Raw genomic sequence first — 24,365 nt, forward strand, 5'->3', positions numbered from 1 at the left:
CCTATCCTGTCCCCTGACTTGTGTGATTTGAATATGGGTATACAAAGAACAAAGGGAGTGGAGCACCTGTTAGATGAGGACCCATCTTCATTGCCTCTGACTTTATCATAACCCTTCCCCAGCAGACACAGCAAACATGACACAGAATGTAATAAATGGGGCACACAATACAAAGTACATTTAATTAATAGAAGTAAGTAAACGCACCACGTGAACAAGTTATACAATTAATAATGTCCTTTAGTTACAGTTTCATAAAAAATACTGTGATGCTACATGCTTATTTCAAACTAAAATTAGTATTTAGAATATTTTTCCAGAACTTTTCTAATGACAGCCTCTCATTTTCTGTTACAAAAAACCCAAAAAAACAACAACAACAAAAAAATTAAACAGTTGTTAAAGAGCCTTGATAAATTTTTTCTTAGCACTTGAAAGCTCATAAATTTTCTGTATTTTTTTTCCCTAAACATAACTCAGCAAAGAATTAATTCCCCTTCTCTAAACAACATGTGACGTTAAGTGCCCCCAACATATATTTGAAATGAAAATCCTATGGCTAGAGTGGACAGCTTACTACAGTTGTTAACTGCTGATTATTGTTTCTTGTCCATTAACGTACATCAGTTTAAATTAATATTAATGTAGGGTTTGGATTTTGTCCAAAGCTGTCACTCACCATACAAATCAGCAGCAAACTGGACAAACCCTCCCAGAGCTGTGCAGTAACAGTTTGCAACAGCAAATATTAGCAGTGACAGAGATGGTTTATCCATAAAAAAAACACACAATATTTTTCACTAAACAGCACTTAGGCAGACTATTATGGATTAACAAATATTAGGCTAGACTGTATCTTGCTTTGTGCAGGAGCAACTGGCAGGAAGGAATTGCCTCCCTCTCATTGTGTGCTAGGAGCAAAGGTCCAGCAAGGTGCTAAGCCCCCTTCAGAAGGGATGATCAGACAATTTTTACCTTAGTTAAAGAGAGGTGCAAGCACCCAGGTCCAATATAAGAAATACAAGGGTTATTCCAGCAGAAGGGTTAATAAAGCAGAAGTACAGTGGTCCCACCAGAAATAATATCACCACCCAACATATATCAGGAGATATTTCACATATTCTCAAAAGCTTTCTGGCTCCACTGTCCTGCCCACCCAAATGTTGTTGTTTATAACTTTCTTAATCCATCTAACTGTAGGCTTGATATATCAAATTGCAACCTTCCATAAAACTAGGTTAGAAATCATTAGCTACTTGATTTCACCATGTAATAAAATATTGGTCACAAGTTCTAACTAAAATGATGGGACTTTTAGCATTGGACTAAAACCCGTGTTGGCACGTTAAATGCCCAATATCGGCAAAGAAAATAATAATAACAAAAAGAAACAGATTAGCACAGTTATGTTTTTCAATTGTGTCCTGCCATTTCCAGCATTTGACTAGATTCTTGATGCCATTACTATACTGCAAATTTTCACACAAACGTCGTGAAAAACGGATTTTTTCTTCTGTAGAACTGTAGCTTGCACTAGTTGTTAAGTGGCATTCAGACTTAATGCAAATCAAACCTTCCTCCTTTTGAATAGAAGAAACGTCATTAAAACAACACTATTTGCGGCACTAACATTCCGCAAGCTGTAGATCTTTTTATTAATGAGAAGTAACGCCGTTATGTGCTGAACTTGTTGCAGGTTTTCCACAGGGCAATGGCACGATATTGCCAAGGGTAGGCGGAAGCAATGAGCACCCGCTGAAGAAAGGGAGGGAGCAGGGCTGCTGCCCCTCCCTTTGTCAGGGTGTCGTTTCACTGACACCTGCTCGTACCTGCCCTGCCCTGCAACAACACAGCGGCAGCTGGGCCGCTGAGGAGCAGGGATCAGGAAACAACCGCAGCTGACCTACGTGAACTCGAGAAGGGGGAAGAAGAAAAAAAAAAAAAAGCCCTTTTTTCCCTCCAGGTACAAGCACGCCACAGTGGATGCGCCCGTAGTCTCACCGTCGAATGCTGTCTCCACTGTAGGATAAATTCTTTCTTTTCTTGTGCTGATACAAAGTAGATTTAAAAACCCACCTGGTGAGTTTTGGTGTGTGTGTGTGTGTGTATTTTTTTTTTTTTTTTAAGTTGCCATTAATACAACCAAATAGAGTGACGCAAGCCTGCTTTGGCGACGCAAAACTACGTCCATCACCCGGGAACAGGCCAGACGCGCTCCCGAGACAACCAGGAAATTCCCCCCTTCTACGTGCACGCTCCAGCTCGTCCCCACAAACAGAGCCTCCTCCCGTCTACCGAGCCAGCAGCTCCCACAGCTCCACGAGCCGAGCTCCGGAGCCCGCCCTGCCGGGACTCGCAGTGGGTCCGGCCGGAACTACCGCTCCCAGGGAGCCGCGCGCGGGCGCGGTCAGGTGGCGCCCAACATGGCTGCGCCGTGCCCCAGCGCCTTGCGCGGCCGCTGAGCGCACTCGGGGCGGCGGCGGGGCCATCATGCAGAAGATCAAGTCGCTGATGACCCGCCAGGTGAGCGGCGCTTCTCGGGGGGCGGCGGGGTACGGCCGCGGCCGGCCCGGGCTCTCCTCGGGGCCGCCGTGCCCGGGCGCTGCGGAGAGCCGCCGGCGTGCGGGCATCGCCCTATGCCCTGCTCGGGGAGGGAAGGCTCGGGGCGTGGGAGTCTCGCTGCACACGCATCCGCCTTGTTTTTCTCTTTCGGAAGCGTGCGCAGGTGCCAACGCGTAGCTCGTGTCGCAACAGAGAAATCGCTGTTGAAGATGACAGGGCAGGCCTGTGTCAGTTTGCTTTTTTTGACGTAAAATTTCGAGCGCCGGGCTGTGGTTCTGTAACATGGCTTTGTCTGGCAGCAAATGCTTTTGGTCCAAACGGAGGCGAGGCCGAGGAGGTGCCAGGGACGTACTTGGGTGGGCACATAGTGAATGTGTGCCAGAGCACTCGGTTGTGTCTGTCAGCTCACCGCCGTGTGCCGCTTGTACTGGCTGTCTCCAGGATTATGCAGATCTAAGCCTACATTTAGACCAATTGTTTCTAAGGTTGAGAGTCCTTTTAAGGAAGTGTATCAGCAGAACAGTCCAGTTATTTACATATAGAAGATACCCCTGAAAAGAGGCTCTGTTGATCTATGTCAAATTGGAGAATTTAAAAAAATCACTTGTGTTACCTACATCTGATATTCTAGATAGTTAAAGAAAATCATGGAAAAGTCAGAAACATTTTTTTCCCCTAAAACTATGCCTTCAGAGATGTGATCCTTATGCAGGAGACAGGACTTAAAAATGAACACTTACGTGGAAGTGAAATTGCCAAAATAATGTTTTGTTCTGCTTCAATAGAGGGGTACATGATTCGTTTTCAGCTTGACAAGGAGGAGTGCTGGGAACCCTGCCCAGTGTGGAGATGATGCTTTCTGCAAATGATACAACTTAGGCAATTTTCAGTCATTTGGAAGGTTAGGTTCCATTTATGATTTGATAAATGAAACCTTTTGTTTCTTCTGGAGATAAGTCACTAGAGCTGCATATTTTTGAGAGGACTTGGGGAAGATTTTGTGTGAAGTATGAGAAACTGCAGCAGTTGCTTTGCTTACTCTGAATTTCTGATGCGTAGAGATGAGTCACCTTTGATGGTGGTAACAGCAGAGGGAGGATGTTTTGAAGTGATGTGCAGCAAAATCTGAGAATCAAAACCAAAATGGAGAAGTTTTGCCTCTTGGGAAGATGATACAGTTGTAAAATGTAGTGATTTACAACACTTTGTCAGTTTCAAAGAATAAATACAAACTTTGTCTCCATAACCTAACATAGTGCTTGCATAAATCCTTTTAGAAATATAGGTACCCAGGGATAGAAAGGAGCTTGGAAAAAAATACTGTTAACATCAATCACAAGAGCAGGAAGGAAGTCTGCCTGATACCTGAAGTCTCAAGAGAAACTGGAGTCAGAACCATATCTGAAACTTGAATGTGTAGATTCATTTCTGCCTAGGGAGCTGGCAGAAAATATGCTAAGCAGCCTGTTGTGTGCATGAAATGGTGAGGTATTGCTGCATGAAATGGTGAGGTGCTGTTCCAGGTTGTCAGGAGAAGTTGTGGATGCCCCCTCCCTGGAAGTGTTCAAGGCCAGGTGGGATGGGGCCCTGGGCAGCCTGATCTAGTGGAAGGTGTCCCTGCCCATGGCAGGACTTGGAGCGACATGATCCTTAGATTCCTTCTAACCCAAACCTTTCTAGAAAAATTGTGGGTATGTTTGATAGTCAACAAACATACATGCCATTTATGTGGTTATATGTGTTTTAAGGAGTAATAATTATATAAAGCAGCTAATGTGGATTATGCAACCTTTTCAGTTCAGAAACACATAGGGAAAACCAGTCCTAGTAGAGGAATATGGTAAGTAGAAAAATATGCCATGAAGCAGAAATAATCATGCTATAGAGTAGGTGGCAGGTAACCTGAATTCAGGTATTTGATTCCGTTAAATTATTAAGTTAGTGGAACAAAGTATGCTGTGTTTTTTTGACACATGCTTGTTCTAAAATTTAAGAGAACATCTGGACATTGACAGGAGGATGTGAGTGAGTTTTATAAAGAAAATGTTAGTAAACTGTACTGAAAAGGTACTTTTTCAGTATAAATAAAACTGGAAATAGTTAGATAATTTCTGTACCAATGGTCTTACTTTCTATAATGAGGTCTTAGCCTTCCAGCTGCATGTCAGAGTATTTATTAAGGGGCCTGTAAATATCTGTTCAACATCAGATAAGACTTGATTGCAAGATACATAAAGGAATCAAACTTAACTGATATTAAAATTCTTTTAAAGGGTCTAAGAAGTCCTCAGGAGAGTGTTAATGACCTCAGTCCTATTGAAAGCTTTCGGATTCCTACTAAGGTATGATACAACATCCCTTTCCTCTCACTTTGTTTTTAATATTTAATTTTATAGCTAAATGACACTTGTGTCCTTTTTTTTTTTCCTTAACACCAAGTTTGCTGTTGTTCTTTTTTCAGTTTTATTTCTTGCTGAATAATCTTTTAGAGTGTTTTAGTGAAATAGTGAAGAGCTGTGAGACAAATCAGTTAACCAACTCCAAATGAGCTTGCATGAAAATGTTTTTCTTAAAACTTTTCTGTTGTCACTGGATGCTCATCTTAGTATTATTTAGGCTTCTTGCTGGCGTGAATTTTAAAAAAAAAGAAGGAAAAAGAAAAATGCCTTTTTTAGTTTTACTTGGGAAAGTAGATGCTGTGCAGATGGCCCATATAGTACTAGTCTTAACATTTACTTTTTTCATGGTTTTGGTGCTGTAAGTATAATTTGTAATTTCATAATTTTAATCTTTAGCATATATAATTAACTTCATGCTCTACTTTAAAAGTTATATCTTTATAATAACAATAGTTTTTGGTGTTTTTTGGGTCTTGCTGTTTAAATGAAGCCAGCTCACTGTCATCTCCCAAGTCATGCTGAGTAATCTGTGTATGAGGGAGTAATTGTCACACAATAACTGACTGTTCCTTATACCCTGTTGATCTGAGGGGAGGATTCACAAGACTTCTGTGGTTGTTGTCTATTATTTTCTATGAATTTGGTCTTTGCCTTTAACCAATAAGGTACTTAAATTACTGACTTGAATTTAGATGACCTGCTTTACAGTAGTTAAGAAATCAAACCAAAAGACCCCTTGTGTTTCGTTGTCTCAGTATAAGTATTGTGCAATATGTTGCTTGTGCTGAGGCAGATCAGATAATTAGCATTGCTTTATGTTTTAAAAATCAAGTAAGAGTCTCTGAATTGGTACATTATACTTTGTTAAACAGTGGGCCAATATACTGATATCAAAGAGGAGAAGCATTCAGTTGCAGAAATGTTGACAAAACTGTCAAAATTGCAGATTCCTGCCATTCCCTGAGCAACCAGTTTCAAACTGTCTTTTTGCCAAGTTGGCTCTCCAGCTAAAAGTAGATGTAGGGTGTCTTGGCGGGGTTTCCATTCTGTAGTGGTTTGATTTAATATATCTGGTAAGTCTATACTGTGTAGCAATAACTTTTTATTTATCTCTCGAATCATGGAAGTCTCAAGCTGTTTTTGATGACAGAATGCTTATGATGCTGCACTTTCATTGTCACTCTTCCACATTTAAATTGGTATCTCCAGACTGATTTAGGGCAAATACTACTGAAAACTTCAAAAGCTGCATTAAAGCTATACAGAAGTATATAGAATGAAGGGCTGCAGGGTCAGCATGAATTAGGGCCAGTATGAATTACTGGCAAAAGCACAAGCCATTAGGTTAGCCAACCCTAGGCACAAACCCATGTTTTTTGAGATGATGGACTCTCACACTAATTTGGAGGTCAAATGGAAATATGGAGGGCAGGAAGAAGAATATGCTGACATTCCATCCCCTGAGGGCAAAACCAGCAACATTCTTTTGGGTCTTGATATCTGAAAGTTGTTGATTTGCTGACTGTTTGCTGACTGGCCAGCATGACGAAGTGATGACTGTACTCCCCAGTCTTTTATTTTTAGGCAATGAAATTGTTAATGTATTCACTCATGATAACTGTTACTCCAATAAGTTCTGCAACTATTTTGAAAAATTTCGATTTTTTATCATATGAAAGCATATCACCAGAAAACTTGCTTTACTCATTATTAATACAGACTCATGCAGCCAACTCACATAGGGGAGTATCTCAGTAGGAAGTAAGTGTATGGTAGTTTGAGTCTGTGTTAAGGTCTGCAGAGAAGCCAAATCTGAACTGCAAGTCTGGATGTAACGGGTTGCCCAGGGAAGTTCTGGATGCCCCATCCCTGGCAGTGTTCAAGGCCAGCTTGGATGGAGCTCTGAGCAACCTGGTCTAGTGAAAGGTGTCCATGACAGGAGAGGTGGAACTAGATGATCTTCAAGATCCCTTCCATCGTTCTCTGATGATGCTATGATATGTGGAGGAGAAAGTAGTGTGTAGAAAGACATAATATCTGTCTTGACTGAGATACCTTACTTCATTGGCATACTCTGATTACCCAGGGAAATTAATTCTGTTATTGTTATTGAACCATTCTGTTATTGTTTCCCAAGCTGATAACAGTTTTGTTTAGCAGATTCTGCCACAAAAGGCTGAGGTAGATATTTTGCATGCTTGAAATCAAGTGTGTTGCATTAATGGTGAGTTGACTTTGAACTAGGTTGTATTTAGTTTGATGATAATCAGCTCATATGCAGTATATGAATATTACTTGACTTCGTAGCTTATCATGGTAAATAACACTGAGATTTTTTTTTAAAATGTTTTTCCTGAAGATACAGGAATATGTGTTTCTCTTTCCCCAGCAGTACCTGAGTGCTTTTCAGGAGTGCATTAAGTAGTAGTGTGGCTGTGTTCTATGGATAAGCCTTGTTGTTCCCTCCATCAGGAGAGTTGTTTTCAAAGTATGATGTTTTGTTTTGGTAGAGTGGGAACTTTTTAATAAGTAATCTCTATACATATTGAAGAAGGAAAGATCAAAAGGAGGTTCTGAGCATTTTGTATGACAGACTGGAAATACCACAAACTTCTGTGTGGTAGTGCCTTGCTATCTGGGGAAGGGGGAGGGAGGGGCAGGGAGGAAAAGCAAAGTAAGCTTATAGATATAGTTACACATTGTATTTTATGATATTATAGACATTAATTGCTATATAAAATACATAGATATATATTAGATTGTTATATAATATATGTATAGTTAGATAATATATGTATATTGTTATATGAAATACATAGTGTTACATTAGAGTATAATATAGTATAATATATTCTAATACGTACATTAGATTAGATACTGGATAAATGTTCTTCACCCAAAGGTGGTTGAGCACTGGAACAATTCTCCAGAGAAGTGGTCACAGCACTAGCCTGACAGAGTTCAAGAAGCATTTGGACAATGCTATCAGGCACATGGTGGGGATGGTCCTGTGCAGGGCCAGGAGTTGGACTTGATGATCCCTCTGGGTCCCTTCAAACTCTGTATTCTGTGATTATAAGACAAATGTAATCTCTAAATATATATTTGTATATAGATAAAATTCTAAGATTGTGTTTTCATGTATACAGATGCATTTCTAAATGCTTTAATACTACTTCACAGTGGTGCAGTGTTGTGGTATACCTGCTGATTGAATCTGTTGAGCACAGCCCTCATCCTGGTATTTAGGATTAGTTTGTAGCACCGGTGTTATCCATGTTCTGAATGGAGTGATATAAATCAGCAGCATATTCATTGGTGTGTTTTTGGCTCATGACAGAAAGGGAGGCTGTGTCCAAATGAGTATAGGACAGACTTGGGCCTCTGGTAGTCTCTGGATAGAAGTGTATAGGCTGTTGCTGAACTTCAGCTTTTAACTAGATTAGAAACTGTTTAGAATGATTTTTTTTCTAAGTAGTATCAATTAACTTTTTTAGGTGATAGTGACTGGAATGCAGAAGGTGTTCACTTCTCCTCCTTTCCAGTAATGCTGAATTCAACAGAGCAATATTGGTTTTCCTGCTACAGGCAACATACAAGGAGTGGGAGTGTGATGCGCTGAGAAATAGCTGGGTCAACATCTAAAACTTGCTGAACTGCATTTCAGATGAGTTTCTGCAATGAGATGACTCTTCTTAAATACATATCAAGGAATTGCCACAGGCTGTAAGCTCCTATTTCCATAGAACAGAAAGACAAAATGATGCGAGATGTGTGTGGATGTGAGCCCTGTGTTTTATTTAGCAATGGCTTCTTTGATATGCAAAGCTGTCAGACTTCTTTTTCTTTCTTTCTTTTCCTTTCCAGATGCTGTCTTTCACTGATCTATTTAGGTGGCATAATGAGAGGCCTGCTACTGAAGGTTACACTAATGGTAACCTAACAGGATAAATTGGTTTTCCATGAAAGTATGATCCCAAAGTGCTGGGGGAAAAAAAAAAAGTGCAGTTAGCACAAAAAGTGACATGAGTTTTAGGTAGGAGGTAAAGCCTCTTGCTGAATAAAACTTTGTAAAAATGAGTAGCCTGTGAAAAGGTATCTTAGCAGGCTATGTTGACCCATTATTGATTGGAGAGTTCCTACTGCTGAACTTCTGTGTTAACCTGGACTGGTGGATTGAAGTGAATATTGTGGGGTCCACCTTGCCAATCTGCTGCTCTTCCTGACCTCCTATGTATCTATTTGATTCAGTTTACCAGTGACAAGGTTCTCTGCAAGGTTATTACCAGAAGATTCCCTCTGTCACAATTTTTGACAGGCTTTTCTATTCAGAATAGCAGTTGGAATTGCTGAATTACATAAAATGCAAAATGTTAAGTGTGTTTTAATGCTGACTTTTTTTTTTTTCTTTTTGAGGAAGATAATTATATAGCAATAGCTAGGCAGGTTTTGAGATGGAAAAATACCTTGAGGGATTTAATAGAGCTTCTCTCTTGTACTGAGTGTGTGAGTACCAAGTCCACAGAGCTAAACTGGCCCTTTGCCAAGAACCCTGACCCTATGGGCTTATTTCTATATAGTAAAATTGTTTTTGTGTATCTCATTGAAAAGAAGAGGAAAATGGAATATCAGCAAATAAACTTTAGCTGGGAATTGCTGCCTCCTTTAGTGATGAGTGAATAAAATGTCCTTCACTCTATTGGTTTTTTCAAGCTACTGGAGCATGATGTGCTGAAACCTGCATGTTATCATGGCAGAAAGTCTGGTGTCAGATAATGTAATTTATGTGGGAGCTAAAGTTTCTCCTGTAGAGTTGTTCTAACTAGACTGCTTTTCTAGAAAAATTAACAAGGTAAAGAAAAAGCTTGTCATTTCATAAATCCTTTCCTGGGTAGTGTTCTGGCAAGAAACACTCAGATAAGTGATCTTTCTGAGACAGGATAAAATGATTTCGTAGCTGTTTTCCTAGACTCTCCAACATGAAATACAGAATATATGTTCATAATGGCTTTCTTAATGCGTCTTTAGCAGGTGTAAATCACCACTGACCTATGGCATTGAGATATTTTTTCAGCAACATGACAAGATATCTGTAGTCCAGAATTTCAAATGATCCTAAGCATTTCTTCTTTTGTTAGTTTTTCATCTTTTTTCTTTCAGGAAACATCCATGCACAATCTAGTAGGCAAATATCGGATGTTAAATTCAGTTATTGTATTTGCAGTGGTTCAGTGAACCTTGCTGGCTGTCATGGATAATTTTTAATTTTAGTTTCATATAGCTAAAACTCAGTGTGCTGTAAGATGTGAAACTTCCTTACTGTTGGTTGTACATTATGAAGGTACCAGTAGAGATATATAATGATGTAACTATATTATTTCCTTGTTTCTTGGTCTGTCGATATAATCCATGTCCTTTCTCAGGTTGGGCGTGGGTCCGTGCATTCACCTGCACTGCTGGCAGTGACTGCATCAGGCCTTTCAGACGGAGACTGGAGGTGCTTGGGACCTCACAGGGTGGGAGAAGGTGGCTGCTAAAGGGCTTTTCTCCTGTTCCCCACTGCCTCCTCAGTGTTTTTTCTCCTGTTCCCCACTGCCCCATCACAGCTCGGAGCGTCCCAGCCTGGCCCCAACACTGCCAGCGGCAGCGCCTGGTGCCTTCCTTTGGCCTCACATGGGGACGTGAGATACACTTGAAACCCATTATTCTCTGTATCAGAGTAGCTGCTTTTTATTTCTCCACTACCCCACTTTTTTCTTCTTTTCCTTTTTTTCCCGTCTTTTTTTCTTGTGAGAAGAGTTTCAGAGGAGTGGCAGCTCCTCTGATGCTCTTCCAAACCTCCCACTTGTGACCCCTTGGCTGCCTCTTACTGCATAGAGAAACAGCACCTTGCTGTGTATTGCAAGGGTCACTTTGCCCCGGAACATCTACACATTGATCTTATCTCAGATGACATGCAAAATAAGCAAATTAGTGGTTGTTCAGTCATTTAATCTAAAGTTGGATACCACTAGCAGGTGAAATAAACTTTTGAGCTCTTTGTGATGAAAATTCCAGCACCTTGCCCCATTAGAACAACTCAGCACTGCTGGGAGGCTCAGGGTCATTATGGGACTCCTCAGTCTGCTGGGTTGCTTCACCAGAGCTCAATTTCATTATCAAGCAATTTGATCCATTTTATCTTTATTTTTGATTAAAGAATATTCTAACACTTCTCCCTTCTGAGTTTGGGATAAAGGATTTTTCATTCTTTTTGAGAGAACAACATCCAGGAGAAGGCCAGTATTAGTTGCAGTGTCCAGCACAGCAGAGGAAGAAGAGGTTCAGGCTGAGTCCTTGGTTTGCTTCAACCACTGGAAGCACCTGGGTTGTTGTGGAGACCTTCTGGAGGAGATCATGACAGCAAGGATAGGGATGCTTATCTCTGGAATATTAGCCTCCAGAAAGCTGACAGCACATCTCTGCTTAAACCACTGTGCTAAAATCTGAGAGCTGTTAATGTTGTGCAAAGAAGGCAGACCTGTTCTGGTTTTACCTGTAGAAATGAAGTGTTTAATGGCATGACTTTTATTTTAGTGAGTATGAGAGCAGAGCTGAAAAGTTATGCATTTGTAATGACACTATCTATGTGTCATTTAGAAAGAGGGCTCTTCTGTTTTAAAAAATTAAGGTGTTATTTGCTTTGTCCAGATTTTTTTCTCCTTGTGGAGAAATTGTCTGCCAGTTTATTTTTAGTTTGTTGTGAGAATTTCTAAAGTTAAGGAGACTGGACTCAACTCATAAAACTGGACTCAACATGCAGTTGGTGCTGTAAGTGTATTGTTGAAGCAGTGTTTAAGTGGGCTGCAATGTTGAAGTCTACACTATGTTTTTTGGAATGTTTTAAATGTATTGCTCTCCCTAATAGGAAGTTAAAGCCACAGTGTACTGATATTTCTGTATTTTGACATTGCTTCTTGTGCTAATGTTTGAAGTAGCTTTTGAAAGGAGTTTGCTTTGTTAAGACGTTGTTCTTCCTAGGATGTGTTATTAGATTATGGAAATTCTTTTTTATTTTGTGCAGGAGGAGCTCAGAGAACTGCATGAAGAACCAACTGATCCTCAGGCACAACAGGAAATAATTAACAGCATTGAAGAAGTTTATTTTTCCAATGACTCCTTTGATATTGTGAAGTATGAGTTAGAGGTGAGCTGTCATCTTAAAAGAAAAAATGGTACCATAATAAAAAATGAAGGCCAAAAGTATGCTTGTTTCAATGAGCTATTTTTTGTTTCATAGGTCTTTCATTATAAAATGCTGTATTCCCCTATGTTGTAATTGTGTGGAGCTTCTAGTATAGAGTATTGGTGCATATACAGTCTCTTTTTTTAATGTGGTGAAATTTGCTAACAGGCATTTTGTGATTTAAACTGTAGTGAAAAAGTCAAGATAGCTGAGGAAACAAATCTGTTCTATATTTTCTGTATTTTTTTTAGCAAACTGACTGAGACAGTTTCTGTGATTGGGTGGTTGTGTGTATACATATATGACGTAAAATAAAGTAACTTTGAAGTAATTATAATGCTATATGAGGCAGTTATGTTCATATGTTGCATATCAACACTAATTGGTTCCAATATCCATCATCTAAAGAAATGGATTAATTCTGCAGTTAGATTACAGAAGCCGTAAGAATGTTTCTTTAATGAAACTGATTACCTAGCTAATACTGTGTATGAGTTAACCATCTTTAATTTCTCAGTGATTTCAATTTATTATTTAAATGCAGAGGCTTCCTCCAGTACTTAGTCTTCAAGAACTGGAAGAGTACAGAGACAAACTAAAACAACAGCAAGCTGCTGTAAGTAAAGTTGTTTTCCTCTGTACCCTTACACAATTTGTTGTCTTGTCTATCAGTCTAGCAAGAAGTGTAACTGCAAGATTTAACTTCTTAACACATTAGATACTAAATATTTCTTTAATATCGTGTTGTGTACCTTTATAGTGGCAAATTATTACTAAATAATAATCATGTGAAATTATGGAAGTAAATCTTAGTGGTAAGTATGGTAACGAAGAGCAAATGTGCTAACTATCTTTTTAGAAACATGACTTTTTGAATGTTTATCTTGTAATGTTCAACACAGTGCTGAATAGTACACTAGTATCTCTGAGGGATTTCTGGCAACATAAGACGTAAAATGTTTTAAGAACTCTCTTCTTGAAGATGCTATTTTCTCTTACTTTTCATTTGCCAATATGCTAGTTGTTCACAAATGTTTTCAGTGAACCTTGATACAGAGTTATTATGTAATAAACCAAATGAAATGTAATGAGTAGTAACTTCGAGGAATGAGGAGAAATTGGAGCTGCAGCATTTATTTGAAAGGTGCTTGTTACATTGTAGACTTCAAAATTTTCTATTCATGTAGTAATTGTTGTTCCATTATTCTTTTGAGATGAGTAACATGGTACAAGAAACAAATCTATTAACTGTGACATTTGGAGAGTATCTGCAAGTAAAATAGAAGTAATAATCCTAATTCATGTCTTTAAATACATGAAATATATTGGAGAATTTTGCATTGTTAACAATGCATAAAGCAAGTGCCTTTTCCCTTAGACTGCTTTCTCCATAATATACCTATGAAGTTTTGAGAAAGATTGGTGAGAAATTGAGGAAATGAATATTCCATGTTTCTCACCAGTATTTATAAGGAAAGAAGGTGGAAGTGAGTGAGAGGTAGTAATTTTTTGTGTGTCTGTTTGTGTGCTGGTGTTCTTTTTTTAAATTTTAAGAGGGCATCTGGTGGTGACCTTGTTTTGCAAGGAAGCCCTCTCAAGACTGAGACAACTTCACTAAGATATACTGCATAATCCTAATATGTCTTATCGATGTCTTGGCCACTTCTTGTTTCAGGATGGGATCTGGCTGCAGCTGGGGGAGTAGTTTCAGGGCATGGCTGCTGCTGAAACAATTGAATTAGAAAGTGCATGCAGCTAATGACTAACTGGGGAGAGAACTGAGCACAAGGCTTCCAGTAAATATGGCCAGATGTGCCTTTCTTTTAGAATACAAACAGTTATTATGTAATAAATAGGTAAAACAGGTAAGAATATCAAACATTAAACAGGTAAAAAATATCGAAGCCAAAACTTTTGACAAGAAACATGTGCCCAGTTCTTCCCTCACCATTGCCACAGTCAGGATTGGTCCTTGCTTGTTTCTTTCTTAGTCTTGTCAAAATGTGTTTCTGGTATAAGAAAGAATTGTTTCCTCCTTGGGCATTTGCCCAGGTGTTAAAATTTCTTGTATGTTGTATTTCATGTCCTTATGTCTTATTTTTAGGTTGAGTGTGAGAGACTGTTGCATGTTTTCTTCTTGTGTCTCAGTTATTATCCATTTGTCTTGTGGTGGGTTATTTAGAGAACTGTCTGCCTTGAAGGACATTAGTGTCTTTCATGGAAGACAAAGCTTCAGAATGTTGTAAATTGTTAGTTCAGTCCTAAAAATACTTTAATGGTGAATAGATTATTAGATAGAGGATTCAAGAAGCCTGCTGACATATCACACAGTACTTTTGCTTTTGGAAAGAACTAAATACTGCCTTTTTCACTTCAATGTCTGTACCTACAGCTGGCAGAGGAATTTACTATAGTAGTTTGGAGATAACAGCAATTTCTAAATTTCTCTAATGCAAAGCACTTATATAAGTACGAATTACAGGTACTAGAGCTCTGATCTTCCACTTCTCACTGACTTACTATCTGTTTTTGCACAGCTGATCTTGGTCATCCTGTTGTTTTCAGGGTCACTATAGACTTATTTTCTGTAGTTTGCTCATTAATTTTCCATTCCACTGGAAGGATCCCAACTTGCTCAAACATTTTTTAATGTATGTGTCATAACAACTTTAATTTATAATCATCTTGGTCCAGACAGTTTGGATTAGAAAGGCTTTTTAGTTGTTTGTCTGCTAGACATAATTTTAATGAATAATCTAATATCCTTAGTGATGTTGTTTTTTTCTTCAGGAGATGAAATATTTTTTACTGATGTGATTAGGAAAGAGAAAATTGTTTGTCCCTTCAGCAAACTTGTTGGCAGACATTGGTAACCACAGTCACATTCAGTGCTAGCAGTTGCAATTCAGGATCCTAAGACTTAACACATCACAGTTGTATGGAAGATGCCAAAAGGGGTGTGACAGTTTGTAAATAAATAAAGTAACTGGGGATAATATTGCTCATCTGAAAAAATACCTGAGAGAGTAGCTTGGAACATCAGAAAGAAAAGTAGTATCACTAAGTTCTGGGAAAAAAAAAATCACCTGTGGCAGGTGCTTGTCAGTGTTGAGATTGTAGTTAGTCAAGGGTAACTAAGGACTTACAAAATAAAAAGAGTGTAAAAACTGAAATGTATCTTTTATTCATGTGTACTGTTTGAACATTGCTTAACAGTGAAGAGTAAAACTATTAGATTTGTACTAGAGCATTGAGTAGCAGGTATACCCATGTCCTAAAGTTTTTTACAGGTACAGGACTAGAATGAAGAATGCATTGAAAGAAGAAGGTGAAAATTTCACAGTGCATAGACCGTGGAGTGAAGAAACTTTCTTAAGAGTCCCAGGATCATGTAGGCTTGTGTAGCATTTGGCTTGATAACATGCTATCCTGACCCCACCTCCTTCTGGAGTGGTTCTTTTGCTGTCCTGCAGAGGAAAGCTTTATTAATTATGGAACAGCTAAAAGGTTAAGAACAACTGAAAAAAAAAAATGTTTTAAAATTGCTTTGTGGTTCTGGCCTGCTTTTGGTATGGAAGGAGGAAAGCATAGCTGGGTATATATATCTGCCCCTTGTCCACATTGCCCCCTGATGGCATTGGAATACTTCAGAGACCATTTATGTGCTAGTGCTGTTCCAGAGGATGGGAATTGAGCTGGTTGGGGCAATATAAGTTTGTTACAGGAATGCAAACTGAAGAGCTCAACTTAGTGCTATGTTTGCCTAAGCAGTCAAGTTTACAAAAACCTCTTTTTTATGTCTTTGCCAGTAATGCATTGTGGGCTGGCTGTCATAGCCAGTTTTATTTTATTTCCAATTCCGGGAGTATTGTTCCCCCAAAAGAATCTAGAACAATACCAATAGTTTCTTTGTCATGTTTGAAAACAGTTCTTAAATATTTTTAGTCCCTGATGAAAAACAATACACTATTCTCAAAATGGCATTTATAAGAATGTTACTGCTGGATTTCTTTTTAAGCTTCTGTGTTTGTGGACAAGAGATTGATTAAGGTAGCAGTGCTTAGTTTTAAAATTCAATACAGGCAGCAGCTCTCAGGAGCATTCTACTTTGAATTATACCCAGATCCGTGGGGAAAATTTAAAAAAAAAAGAATATATTCAATGTTCTAAAGGAAGGGTAGAATGTGCAGAAGGTGCATATTCATTATGACATAGTTTTAATTTAATGCAGTATCAGTCTCAGAAGTAGGTGTCCTTATGTTAAATGTGTTGTGGTTTAACTCTAGATGGCAATGAAGTGTCACGCAGCCTCTCAGTCACTTCTCCACCAGTGGGGTAGGGGGGAGAATGGGAGGAGTAAAAGTGAAAAAGCTCATGGGTTGAAATGAAAATAGATAATTTTTAGCTATTTATTCTGCATTAAGTAAAGCAAAAGAGGATGAAGCATAACAAGGAATTAATTCACTGCTTTTCATGGGCAGGCAGCTGTTTAGACTTCTCCAGGAGAGAAGGGCTCTATCATGTATAGCAGTTATTTGTGAAGACAGATGCCATCACTGTGAGCATCCTTCCCTTCCTTCTTCTCCTCACAGCTGTGTATGCTGATCATGACACCATATGTTTAGGATATCCCATAGGTCAGTTGGGATCAGGTGTCTCAGCTATGTACCCTCTCAAAGGTTTGTGCACCCCCAGCCCATGTGCTGGTGAGGTGCCTTGAGGAGTAGAAAAGACCTTGATTCTTTGCAGGCACTGCTCAGCTGAAACACCTCTGTGTTATCAAAACTGGTTTCAGCCCAAATCCAAAACAGCCCATAGCAGGTACTTTGAAGAAAATTGAATACCCCAGCCCAAGCCAGCACACCATGTTATATGATTGACTTAAATTTGTACTTTAGCAATAGCATGAGCAAAATGTAAACACTTGCAGTGTCCCAAATTATTTCTATTTGCTTTTCTAGCATGTTTCTTAACAAGCAGAGAGTTAAATAAGTAGTCTAAAAATGCCCACTAATCACTAGATAGGATTGTGAACGTTTCTCTTATCTTGGTTCTAAGGAAAGCTGATCATAATTTTTACAATTTTTTTAATATTTTGTTTTGGAATATTTATTAATACATTTGAAAAATACAAAACTTAATGGTAAATAAACACAAACTTGTAGAGCTTTAGTATGGGCATGGCCCACTTAATTGAGATTGCTATGTATCACATGGAGTGTTCTTCTTTTTAAGGTATCTAAGAAAGTTGCAGATTTAATCCTTGAAAAACAGCCTGCATATGTTGAGGTAAGACAACTAACACTTTTCAAGAATAAACTGCTCAATTTTGTGCTGTTATAATGCTGCTGTATTGTGTCATTATAGTTAATTGTGTCATTATAATTAATTGTGTCATTATAGTAATTTGTAGTAGGGGTGCTAGCCTGGTTGGAACCATCTATTTTTGTATGCTAAACCTCTGTCTCTATAGTGAAAACCAACCGTGTATTGAGTTGAAAGTCCTTAAGATGATAAAGGTTTTGGCATATGGTCATTTTATGAGGCTTTCTGAAGAATTCAGAATTCATGAATTCACACAGTCCATTCCTGTAATGGACTCGGAACAGGAGCTGCTTTACTGCCCCTATTTAGGAGTAGTGACACATCTTATTTCATAAGAGAAAGCAGTAGTGATCTTTCTTAAGATCACTTAACTGCCTCTAATCTGACAGTTGTGAGAATCACAGAGTCACAGAATATGTTGTGTTGGAAGGGACCCACTAGGATCATCAAGTCCAACTCATGTCCGTGCACAGAACTGTCCCCAAAGGTCACACCATGTGCCTAGGAGTATTGTCCAAACAATTCTGCCAAGTGAAAATGGTGATTGTTATTAAGTTATTCTGAGAATGATCCTGTGTTGAATAATTCTGTTTGTGTACAGCACTTTACATCACCATTGTTGTTCTGGTGATTATGGCAAATCTTATTTTGGGCAAGAAGCTGGAGGGAGTGTGGAAGAACAATGATGGCTTCCTGGCTGTAAATCTGGGATAGATGTCATGGAGCTGCCATTATTTTCCTCTTATCCATAGGACACAACGTCCCTTTTTGTTTGCTTGTTCTTATGGCCAGTGCATCCAGACTTAGTGAGTTTGCCATCTGTGTTCTGGCATTGTTGCCTGGTGAAATGAGTGCTGCTGTTTAAAGAACAGTGGAGGAGGGAGAAGTGACCACTGCTTGCGTCATCTCCTGCAATAGCAGGTGGAAGAAAAAGGCTGTAACAGTGAAGTTGTTTCAGTTTTAGTTAAAGGGATGAGGTGGGAGGCTGTTGCAGAAGGAGGCTGTGGTTGAGTCCTTGCAAGATAGTGTAGATGGGGGAGAAAGGGTAATTGTATGGTTTAAAAATCTTCTGGTATTATTTCACTGCTGTGTGGGTTTGAAACAGATAGTTTTGAGTGAGTGCTGCTTTTTCTGAATCCAGGAGCTTCACTTTGAAAACCTCTCACTGCATAGTGGAACTGCAGCAAATGTTCTTGCATTTTGCTGAGTAATGTTCTTTTTGCAGACATCTTAGGGACGTGCACCTGTTTTATACCTAGAATTGCTTTCAGATGTTCCAAAGGGACAGTTACAAATCCATTGTGCCAGTAAAAATCTTTAAAAAACTTCTCTTAAATGCATTTGTGCCTGATTAAGTCAATAATCCTTCAGTGTTACTTATGGGCACAGGCCTTGTCAGTGGATTTATTGGAGATTTCTAGTGGGCGTTATAGATCTCACTTTCCTGCTGATTCATGAAATGAGCCTCCTGCTATGCTGTGTGAACTTGTAATGGCAGCTCCAGTTCAGTGCTGAACTACAGTAACAGATCATTACAAGAGCCAAAAAAGCAATTGAACACATCTCCTGGACACATTTTCACTGTGCAAAGTGTAGTTTAGGGATATCATGGTTTGAAGCCCGTGCCTAGTATGAAATACTGGTCTAACAGGCACTCCTGTGGCCACAAGAGGCATGGCACAGACACATGTAAGGGATTTACAGTTTTCTGTTCTTGGAAGAAAGACATGCTTTAGGAACAGCCAGTGGGTGAAAAACTGTTTTTGAGGAGAGGAAAATTTTGTATTCAGCCCCTAAATGCTGGTCAGAAGACTCCCTCTTAGTGAATATTTAGACTGCACTCTCCTCATTCCTCTCCATCCAGTTGTGTTCAGAGGAGAGATTTGAAAGTCTTTGCAAGAGGTAAGACTGGAGTGGAGTTGCTCCTTATTGTATGTGTTTTCTCATGAACAAGGGAACAATGGCTTTTTGAATTGCTCTGGTATTTGCAAAGTGTGTTTTTAGAGAGAAGTAGGTATTGAGGAAAGTAATCTTTGAATTTGGTTTCTTAAGATATTTTGCATATCAGCAACTAGGCTATAATTTATACAAGAGCAACACTGGACTGGTAACATAAAGGAGCAGGTTTTGGGGGAAAATGCAGCTTAGTGATTTGGAGACTGACCAAGAGCTGATCTAAAACAGAACTGAACTTTCAACTCAGTTTTGCTTGTTGTATTATTAGAATTAGATTAGTTTTCAAATTGAAAATCTCTCTTTTCATGAAAAGTACTTGATAACATTTTGAAATGATGAGCTGAATAAAAAAAATAAAATTAAAAAGAAAAAATCTTTTTTTCTGGAGCCTGGGTAAAGAATTAGTTTTTCTGCAGAGCTGTTCTAACAAAAGAAATCCTAATAGTTATATTAAAACATTTATTTTTTTCAAGGAGTTGAGATTATGCTAGGCACTTCACTAAGTCAAAATCAAGCTAAATTCAGGTCACCTCTGCTGAAGAGTTTTCAGCTGAAAGTCAACAGGATACAATTAACATTCATTATGATGTGACATCTATTAAATTGATAGAACACAAGTGCTTCTAAACAAGAAAATGCTGTGTGAAACATAATTTTTTTTAAATTTTGTTTTTTGTTTTGTTCTTCAGCTCTCTGGCATATTAATAAAAATTAAGCCCTGTGCTTCTATCCCTGAAGTTTTGATCATTCTGTTGTAATGCACATGATATAATAGTATAGAAATTCTTAGGCAAGATGTAGAGGGTCCCACTGCAATGAAAACAGATTTCAACAATTTTATCTTTAAAATATAATTGTATTTAAAATAGTTTATATTAATGTTACATTGCAGTGCTTAGTGTATATAAAATGATAAAACAAATAATATATAAAGTAACTCTACAAAGTTGTTATAACATCTCAAGAGAAATCTACCAATTAGTAGTCTTCACTGGTGTTTAACTTGTGTATATGATTAATCTGTATATTTGTTTAACCTGTTGTCTCCCTGTAGGAACTTGAACGTGTTACATCATTGCAGACTGGCCTTCAGTTAGCAGCAGTTATTTGCACGAATGGAAGAAGGTATCTTGCTTTAAGAACTGCAGAGATTGAAAGTGGGGAAGTATTTAACAGGAAAGCTATAAACCCAGGAAGTTTGCTTGCTGATGATATTTCCCGTTTATATGCTGAATGCTATTAGCAGTAGTAGTTAGAGATTCTGAAACAGTTGCAAACTCTTGCAGCCCTCACTTCTGCAATTGGGAGTTCTCTTTGAAAGAGAAAGCTTTGGAGATATACCACTGATGCACAGACAAGTGCAGAAGGGAGGATGTACCTGCTTAGTAGTCTGTTGGTAAAATTTTGTTTTCTGAGTTTCCCTAACAATGCTGACAATCTTATTTTCTGCCATGTATTTTGTTGGATCAGTTAATTGTTAGAATTGATTAGAAGTAAGTTTTATTTTATGAATTGTTGAAGATTATTTGAATTTTTGCCTTGCAGACACCTGAATATAGCAAAGGAAGGCTTCACACAAACTAGTTTGGGGCTACTTGCAAATCAGAGGAAACGACAGTTGCTTATTGGACTGCTAAAGTCTCTGAGAACAATAAAAACACTGGTATGTACAGTTGTTTTTGTTCAGTGACAAATATTTTTCTTTGTTTATATATAGTAATGACTGGATTTTTTTTAATTTTTATTTTTATTTTTTTAGCAAAGAACTGATGTGCGTTTGAGTGAGATGTTGGAGGTAAGTCCCTACCAGACTGGTACAATTTGAAACTGTTCTGAGTCTGCATTTGTCAGTCATCTTAATTTTGTCTCTTCCTTTCCTCTTGCAAACAGGCTGTGTGCATGGGATGAAATTATATTTTTATTCTTCTTTTAAATTGAGAAAAACTTAATATTAGTTTAGATAGCCCCTCTGCTGGGGGGAGTATTTTCTATCAAAAACTTATTTCTTACTTTTGATTTCTGCACCAAAGCTTGTGTTAGGTCAGTAAAAAATTTTGAGGAGTCTTCACTTATCCCTGCTCTCAATTTACAGCTCTTTTCTTTAGCTTGATGTTTGGGAAAAAAAAAAAAAAAAGTGAGATTTAGCTGACTGTTGATATGCTGGGCCTGGATAAAGAATTTCTATGGATACACTGCTATACAAATTTAAAGATGGGCTCCCTGCTTAGTGTTTTAGTTGTAAAGTAGTAGCCTCTGTCCTTATTCATTGGGTAGGCTTTTTAATTCAGTTATAGAAAACATTGCAGCATGCAGACCATGACATTGAAAATTCTGGTACTGTTATGTGTACTGCCTAAAAATGCAGTAGATACTGCACAGAGCAATAGATCTTAAGGTGATGAATTGTATGAAAGAAAGTCTCAGGATTTATTGACATCTATAATACGTGTAGCATAGCAATTTCAACTTGCAAGTTTGCCAAATATTTACAGCTAATACTGGATGGAATGTCATGATGACAGTCCCCAGTTATTAGATTTGGAAATTGAATCTTAATAGTTTTAACTTTCAAGATTCTGTGAATTTAATTCTGTCTTGAGTAAGTTAGCTTGTCAGAAAACTTTCTTGCTCTTTGTCAGGCAAAACTGCACTCATTTTCAGATGGCATAAATGCTTTCTGCTCAGTAAGCCCTGTACAATGATTAGCTTTTAATTTCTGTGCTGTATTTTGCTACACAGGAAATAAACTCTTCACTGTCTACTGTCAGGAGTTGTTCTGAGGTGGTGTGGATGTTGCATTCACACACAGACTCTAATGTCTGATTATCATAATTGGTCAGTGATTGTTAAGGGCTGCAACTGTTGTTTTTGGCAGAGTGCAGTTTTAGAGCTGTGCTCAGTGTCTGCTCCCAGTGAGTTATCTGAGCTACTGGCCCATTTATTTTCTGTACCTCAAGAAGTTAGTAGGTTGGAAAATGCACGAGAGCTATTAGTTGCCACTCACAGAAGAGCATTTTGAAAGGGTCCCCAATTAAAGAAAGACCTGGAATGAAGCTACAGTAGCTTTCAGGGCTGAGCTTCATCTGGAATATATTGTAACATATCTTATGCTTGTCTGTATGCATAACATATCTATCAGGATTTCTGATTTGAACTCTGTTAGCCTTAATGGAGCAAGTACCAGGTTTCCAGTGGAGAGAGATGTAAAGAACTATAAATGCAGCAGTCGTTTTAGTCCAGTGTACTGCTCTGTTTTCATCTATGGGTAATGTATTTGGGGTTTTTTGTGTTTTTTAGCTAAATTCGATCTGCATTAGAACATTGCTGTTAAAACCAGTTTCATTTAAAAAGCTCCTGCATGATAATAGCTGAATATAAATTACCCTTGCATTTTTACTCCTCAGTCAATGACTGAAATTCCAGTAACAGCTTTGCATTTGAGCTCTCTAAAGTACGTAATATAACAGATATAATTATGACAAAATCCAGAAGCTCTTAGCTATTAAAGAGGGTTTCTCTTCCTCCAAGATTCTTTCTGGTTTCCTGTCTAACAGAATACAAAAATAATAGGTGTATCTGAGGCAATGCCTGTGTCTTGTTGGTAGGATGCTTGGGTTTTGCATTTTTTTGTGTATGTTTTTATTTCCTGACATCCTCATATACTTCTGATTGAGCTATCTGCCTGTTGGATATTCTTATATATTAGGACAATGTGTCCATAGTGTGTTCTTTGTTGCCTGAAGCCTTCTGTGAGTCAGTTGTATTTAAGTTAATTTCTTACGAGCTGGATGTGTCTCAAATTTAAATAGTGTTTATTTGGGTATAATGTTGGGAGGGTTCTTCCTTGTCTCCTTTTATGTTTTATAAACTATGGGAACAGCCTGCCAGTGCCTGAACTAACCTCTTTCCATGCTCATGAATAGATTAGGGAGAAGATACTAGTTGTTCTGTAATAAAAACTTTGTGGGTTTTTTTTGTATGGATAAGGAAACAATACAGCAAGTTGTTTGCATAAGATAATGTAAAACCTAGTGTTCTCACATGTTGCTATTTCGAAATTACTTGCACATGAAGTGCTGCAGTAGACCCTCATTCTTTTCCTTTAACTTTACTATATAAACAGGAGAGGTAAAATATTTTATTCTTAGTATTTATACATAAGCATGCAAGCAAAAATGGCTATTGCACTATTGCTTCAGATGAACTTTCAATTGTGCTTTATCCTAAGGAAGAGGATTATCCAGGAGCTATTCAGCTGTGCTTGGAATGCCAGAAAGCTGCCAGCACTTTCAAACACTATAGTTGTATAAGGTAGGTTGACATTGTACAGATGTCAGCTTCTGTATGATTTTATTTGTAAGTGGTATAAAATAGTGATCGTTGATTCTCATTTTCTAAACAAAGTTCAACTGAAAAGTAATTTTCAGCTTAGAAAAAGTTAGAAAAGAAGAAAAGTAAAACTGATGCAGTTATAAAAGTGTAAGTATCCTCTGTAGTTTCCCACCTCCCTCTACCACAACTAACCAGTCTTCAGTCATAATAGCACAAAATCAATGTTTAGACCATGTAATTGTTTTGTGACTGTTGTAATATGTTGGCAGGTAAAGTTTCAACTTAAAGTGAATTATAATTGTGCTATAACCTCCTGCCTAGGGATACCTGAACTGAGTTTTTAATGAGAAGTTTTTATTCTGAAATTAATTTCCCTATAACAAGATAGCTTCTGCAGGATAACTTAGCCTGATTCTTGTCAATGGAATTAGCAAGTGCAGAGTTTCATGCTGACATGAAGAAATTTCTTTCAGAATCGAAACTAATCCAAATACCTCCAGTTTCTAACTTAGAAAGACTTAATGTTTCCATTACTTAAACAACAACAACTAAAAAAAAGAAATAGC

At 38.1% G+C, this 24,365-nt stretch overlaps 1 protein-coding gene across 3 annotated transcripts in view; it reads left to right on the forward strand.

Annotated features, from left to right (window-relative positions):
• The first annotated feature begins 1,597 nt into the window (after positions 1-1,597).
• The window catches only part of VPS50 (VPS50 subunit of EARP/GARPII complex), a 79,421-nt gene continuing 56,653 nt past the window's right edge, over positions 1,598-24,365 (forward strand). Inside the window, exons 1-9 of one of the 3 annotated variants that reach the window (XM_062507894.1) lie at positions 1,598-2,523; positions 4,836-4,904; positions 12,025-12,147; positions 12,731-12,802; positions 17,422-17,475; positions 20,522-20,592; positions 21,013-21,130; positions 21,227-21,262; positions 23,696-23,778. In XM_062507894.1, the coding sequence (XP_062363878.1) occupies positions 2,491-2,523; positions 4,836-4,904; positions 12,025-12,147; positions 12,731-12,802; positions 17,422-17,475; positions 20,522-20,592; positions 21,013-21,130; positions 21,227-21,262; positions 23,696-23,778 (659 nt within the window). In that variant the 5' untranslated portion in view covers positions 1,598-2,490. Of the gene's footprint in view, positions 2,524-2,721; positions 2,790-4,835; positions 4,905-12,024; positions 12,148-12,730; positions 12,803-17,421; positions 17,476-20,521; positions 20,593-21,012; positions 21,131-21,226; positions 21,263-23,695; positions 23,779-24,365 lie in introns of those variants that run through there. The other 2 variants (XM_062507901.1, XM_062507908.1) reach the window with 2 other exon arrangements.

Source organism: Cinclus cinclus, chromosome 1 (genome assembly GCF_963662255.1).
Source record: "Cinclus cinclus chromosome 1, bCinCin1.1, whole genome shotgun sequence".
In the NCBI taxonomy this organism is placed as follows: Eukaryota; Metazoa; Chordata; class Aves; order Passeriformes; family Cinclidae; genus Cinclus; species Cinclus cinclus.